The sequence below is a fragment of the Felis catus genome, chromosome D3, assembly GCF_018350175.1.
Source record: "Felis catus isolate Fca126 chromosome D3, F.catus_Fca126_mat1.0, whole genome shotgun sequence".
In the NCBI taxonomy this organism is placed as follows: Eukaryota; Metazoa; Chordata; class Mammalia; order Carnivora; family Felidae; genus Felis; species Felis catus.
Genome location: NC_058379.1, coordinates 10,737,046 through 10,742,921, shown reverse-complemented (window position 1 = coordinate 10,742,921; position 5,876 = coordinate 10,737,046). Strand labels below are relative to the sequence as shown.

At 53.6% G+C, this 5,876-nt stretch overlaps 1 protein-coding gene across 1 annotated transcript; it reads right to left on the bottom strand.

Annotated features, from left to right (window-relative positions):
* Positions 1–956: 956 nt before the first annotated feature.
* Positions 957–5,798, bottom strand: RITA1 (RBPJ interacting and tubulin associated 1). The gene is made up of 4 exons (XM_006938497.5): positions 5,491–5,798; positions 5,176–5,322; positions 4,401–4,766; positions 957–2,020 (listed from the first exon to the last, which is right to left on the bottom strand). The coding sequence occupies exons 3-4, from the start codon at positions 4,709–4,711 to the stop codon at positions 1,513–1,515; spliced, it is 819 nt and encodes a 272-aa protein (XP_006938559.2). The 5' UTR covers positions 4,712–4,766; positions 5,176–5,322; positions 5,491–5,798; the 3' UTR covers positions 957–1,512.
* Between the last annotated feature and the right edge of the window lie 78 nt (positions 5,799–5,876).

The following is a 5,876-nucleotide window of genomic DNA, read 5'->3' as shown; positions in this document are numbered from 1 at the left end:
GCTGCTGGCCGCGTCTGTGTCATGCTCGTAGATGCCCTTTGCGTGGGGAGGGCACACGCGCTGGGGGCCAGCACACAACCATTCCTTCCTTTAGCCTCAGCGGCAAGCCGGACCCTGGCTCCGGGAGGATCAGGGTTTCAGGCTGCCCTGAGACCCCGCCCTGGGGCTATCCATTTGCCCCCATTTCTCCCTCATCCAGCGCAGTGAAAGCTCGAGGCCTCCAGCCTTACGCCGGCTTTATTTGGTGCCCAGGTAGTCGAATATTCGTATGTGTTTTTATTCACTACTGGCATTTAAAAAATCAGGGGCTATCATAGAGAAATCTGGCTTTTTCTGGAAAAATCTCATCCGGATAGCCTGGGGCCACCTGTCCTCCGAGCCGAGCAGCGGCACCTTTGAGATGGCAGACACCGCAGGCTGCCCCGTCCCCGCCACTCCCAGCTGCCCTCCAGACACACGGCCTCGCTGTCGGCTGCCCAGTATCCTCCCACGTGGGCGGCCACCGTCTTCGGTGCAGCCGGGAGGAGAGGCCACAGAGAGGCCAGAGCCCAGCCCCCACCCCAATCCGGCAGGATCCTGGGATTCCGGGTGCAACTCCATCGAGCAAAGGCTTTACCCTTTCTCATCAGTGCTCCGGCCCAGGGTGGCCAATGACAAGCAGCAGGGCCAGAGAGGAAGGGGCTCCCGGCCGACTTCCACCTCTGTCCCGAGTGCTCTCCAGTCGCACGTCTAACTTTCTGGCCTTCCTGGACCCCTCTACTCGGCAAGGTCCTCGTCACTGTTCTTTCGGCAAATGTGGAAAATGCATGAGGCCCAGGTTCCCAAACTTCAAGTGGCCAACTCGCCACTGTCGTGACTTCTGCCACTTCCTTGTTATATTATTTAACTTTGTTATTTAATGCAACCCGGGCCTGTGGTGGCCTTTCCCCTAAGGAAAATCAAATTAGTCAAAGTCGTGGCTTTGATACGCTACTGATATATTTAATACATGGAAACAAATACATGATTATTAAAATTAAAAAATGCCCACCCGCATGTCACCCAGATCCTGTTTCCCACGGTCCACACACTGAGCCTGGGAAAACTCCAGACTCAGCTGGAAACTCATCCTGAGCAGGAAGCTTGGCTTGAAGAAGGGACCTTCCAGGTTGGCGATCGTGCTACTTAGTCACACTTGGTGGCAAGACGTTGTGGGAGTGATGGGGGAGCGGCGGGCCCCTCCCAGGGGCACCCCCGGGTTGGCACTCATACGGCCTGTGGCCATGGCAACACCAGTACAGGAATCTTAAGGGGCGGCTGTCAAATCCACACGATGGGGTAAAAGGTAGGAACTGGCGATTGTCAGCACAGAGGCACGGCCCGCCCTCGCTGCGTCTGCCCCCACGAGCGCTTCTCCGATGCCTCGTGGTTACCTAGGAGACCCTGGTTCTCCAGAGGCGCCCCCAACCAGTGCCCTCCTCTGAAACCGTGCCCCTCACTGTGACCCATGAGCAAACCTGAGAACCAAGAAACTCATTTCCAAGGGGGCTTTGGTTTCTGGGTGGCCCCACCTCGCTGAGGGGCGGCTGGCACTGAAACACGGACTGAGCGAGCCCTGGGAGTCACGAGGGGGCTCTGGAAGGTCACCCCCGACGGGGAAGGCCTGGAATCCCGAGGCCCATTGGCGTGGGAGGCACTGGTGTGTGGGCGACCCGTGCCGGGGACATTCAGGTGTGTGAGGGAATGGGAACGTTCTCGCCTCGGAGGGCGTGGAGAGTCTAACCCGTCCACGGACAACTTCCGGGTATCTGCCGCCACCTTGGGCTCTGGCTTCGAGGGACCAGCTGGGTGAACGGCTCGCAGTGGGGTGTCCCTGGGGCGGGGCGACTGGCTGCCCCTGGGGGTGGCTGGGGGTGTCCAGAAGAGGGCATGGAGTTTTGCAGCATCCCCCTTTGCCATCCACGGGCCCTCCCAGCTGGTGCCCTCGGGTCGGGAGCCAAACAGCGACTCATCGCAGTAAGAAGGAGTGTGGCTGATCAGTCTGGCAGAGGGGAGAGAAATGCAGTGAGCTGGGGGAGTGAACAAAGCCTAAAACCCGTAAGCCCCTACCCCCCCTGCTGGACACCTGCAGTAGCACAGAGGGCTGCCTGTAGATGTCGAAGTCCCTGTCTCCCAGCCTGGCACCCACAGGGAGGCCACAGCCCTCTCATGTCCCACCACTCCCATCTCTGTCGTTTTTTCCCCTGCCGAGAATCCTGACCCCAGCCTTTCCAGGCCCGGCCAATTTGCATATTCCATCTTCCCCGCCACACTGATTGGCTTGGGATTGACCACATGACCCATCCTATCCAACCAGAGCTGCCGTAGGACCCTTGTTGAAACTACTGGGAAGGATGTTTGTCTGCCAACCTGATAGGCCGGCAGGACGAAAGGGCCAAGCAGCCGGTGGCTGGCTCAGCTGGAACATGGGGGGAAAGGTGCGCTAAGATAGAGACGGAATCCAACAAGAGTCCGAGCCCCTGATAAACAAGCCCCAAGCATTACTTTTCTGCTGAAACCAGTTTGTGTTAAGTTTTGTCACTTGTATCCAAAAGAGTCCCAGTTAATATGACCTTTTTGCTCCCCCCCCCATTCTCCTTTTTCCTAGTGGCCTGGTCAGCTGAGCCCTCTGCAGCCCTGTGGCCCGTCCCACTGTATTTTAAGTGACACAGCCCAGTGCCTGGCAGACAGAGGGCGCTCAGTCTGAACTTCTGTTATAAAGCTACACTGTTACTGAGGGCTTTTCATGTGCAGGCCCAGGACGCGGCAAGTCATGTGCATTAACCCATTATTTCTCACAAACAGCCACAGGAGGGAGATGTGATCATCTCATTTTACAAACAAGAAAATGGAGGCTAGGGAGGGTAAGGCCCCAGAGCAAGGAGGAGGGTAGAGACAAGATTCACATCCAGCCCGGCTCAAGGGCCAAGCTCTGGGATCAGTATATCAAATATAAGTGACTTCTCAGCTTTAATTAGATTCACTTAGCAATTTTCTTTTTTTATTATTAGTCTCACAAATATTCATGGCACACCTATGAGGTGGCAGCTCCATGGTTTTTGGCCAGGCAACTTTTTGCTGCCTGAGTTCATTGCTCAAACCATATCTGCTTGTTGCCTCTGTCTGTCCAGTGCCAAAGGTTTTACTCAATAGCATCTCTCTCTCTTATGCACCTTTTCACCTGACACCCTCTACTTGTCAGCATCCTGAACAAAATTCTATCCTCCAGGAGAGCATGGGGTTGACCTCCCCTGTCCTGGACACCATACCTCTGTTAATGTGGCCTACATTTACATCAGCGTTTTCAGCTATGTTATACGTGTCAGTGTGGCTAATGTCATCTGACCCTACCTTAAGGCTCCTATGTCAGATGCATGGCGCTCAACCGGCATAATAATAATAATAATAATAATAATAATAATAATAATGAATCTTGGTTCTATCTCACTGAATCTTATCTCCTTAAATAGGCACTATTCCCATTTTCACGTCTTTCCACCAACCTGTGTCCTCCTGGCTCAGAATGGACCCTTAAATATGATTGGCTAGTTGTTACGGATTGAACTATGCCCTCCCAAAATTTCACACGGAATTTTAAAGAGATGATTAGGCTTAAATAAGATCATAAGGGTGGGCTCTGATCGAATAGGACTAGTGCCTTCATAAGAAGTGGGGAGACTCCGCGAATGTACATGCTCACAGAGATAAGGCCATGCGAGAACACGGCAAGAAGGTGGCAGTCTTGATCTTGGACTCTGAGCCTCCAGCACTCAAATTAATTTGTTGTTTAAGCTCCCCGGTCTATGGTATTTTGTTATGGCAGCAGTAAATGACTACTATGCCAGTCTCTTCTCTGTTTTTGTCCAAACCCGTGATAAAATAAACAAGATAGAGCCCTGTGGCCTACCACAAGACACCTCCCTCCAGGCTGATAGTAACCTGAAATAATCCAAACAATCTAGTTATAATCTAATCAATTTACAATAATAAATGTCTAACTAACTTACAACAATGTTAGCATCAACTCCTGTTTTTCTAACTTGTTCAAGCAAGAACCATTTCCAAATGACTTGTCATTTCGCGGATCAACCACACGCAAATTGCTCTGTGACTCTGTGCAAATCACCGGACCCTTCTAGGTCTCACTTGCCTGGTCTGTGGCATTTGGGAACAGGTGTTCCACCGTCACCACTGTCACACTGTACACACCTCACTTCATTTACTCTCAATAATCCCGCTTGGTCCCATCTTCCACATATGGAAACTGCAGCTCTGAGAGGTCAAGGTGCTTACCCAAGGTCACACAGCATGTGAACAGAAGGGCTCTAACAGGAACCCAAGTGGCTTCACGAGTACAGGAATGCACCTCCCCATTCGGTTACCTGTATTTGTTCTTCTTCCTCGGTGTGAGGGTCGGGGTGCTGACCCTGGAGGAGGTGTTCTCACAGCTCCCGTTGGCCCCCAAGGCCTGTGATGTCCCTGTGCCCACTCGACTGGTTCTGTTGGCCTTCTCCACCCAAGGTGGGTCAAAGTCTGGTGGTGTGGGCCGGGTACCCGCAGGGCTGCCAAACAAAGTCTCATCCACATAGGATGTCCTGGCCTTGACCCGGTAGCCACCCCGGCAACGGTGCTGAAGGTGGAGGGTCTGCATCCCACTGATGGCCAGCTCCACGGGGGTTTTCATGCTGCCCATGGTCCCCAGTGATACCGGGCATGCTCTGCCTGCCAGGCCCTGCCTCCAGGACTCCCTGTGAAAGGGGATCAGGCAGGCACCCCTGTCACGGGCAGTGCCAGCAAGGGAAGATGGGCCGTCTCTTAAGTTCCCATCCCAAGGACCAGGTCCTCCCTCAACCAGTCCTCCTCAAACGGAGCTTCCAACCCCAGGAGACATTTCCAGAAATTCGTTCAACTGTCTTTTGGCTATATCACAATAGGGAGAGAGGTGCTCCTGGCAAATATTTAATGAATAAATATGCATTCTCAGCATACAGTGCTCAATATAGAATGCTAGAGGGATGAAAAAGAGATGGGGGTCTGGGTCTATTTTGGCACCAACAAGAAAACTTGGCATGATGGGACGGGGGAGACAGGGTCGGTCTTTACATGCTGTAAATATTTACGGGGTGGATATAATAACCAGTATCATCTCATGCTTACCTTGTGCAAAGAGCTTTACAAACATTGTTTCATTTAATCCTCTTAACAGTCCTGCGAAGTGGCTTCGGTGATGTCCATTCTACAGATGACAAAACTGAAGCTTCGAAAGCTAAAGTCACACATGTAAGCCACACCTAATAAGTAAAGCTAAAGCAGTGGAAGAGAAATTTGAACCTGGTAAGAGCCCAGAGCTTATGCATTTAACCATTATACTACTGACAGATCACACCCACCCCTCCAACTACACCATATGCCCCGATCCCCAAGTCAGTGTCCCAGTTGATGTCCGAGATCCCTGCATTCTTGTTTTCCTACCTGAGCATCTCGGCTCGCGGATGTCGGCTGCAACCTCATGCTTCTTCCCCACCTGGTGTGGATTCCTCCGCGGGTGCTTCCGACACCCCAATTTATCTGCGGCCTGGACCCCGGGACCCCAAGCTGCTCGGGCAGCCCCGGGCACAGCGCGGACGGACGCGCCGCCGCAGCCAGGCCCTAGCGACGTGAGCTCGGCGCGCGCAACCCGCGGCAACCAGAGAGGGGCGGGGCGGCCGGAACCATTAGCACCGGGGGTGAGGCACCCCGTTTATGACGCCCCCGGAGTTCTCCAAAGCCTAGAGAGGGACCTCTCAGGCCAGTCAGGGGTGGGTCCGTGTGTGCGCCCCAAGCCTCCCAGGACTGCAAAAGGGGAGGCAGCGCAGGCG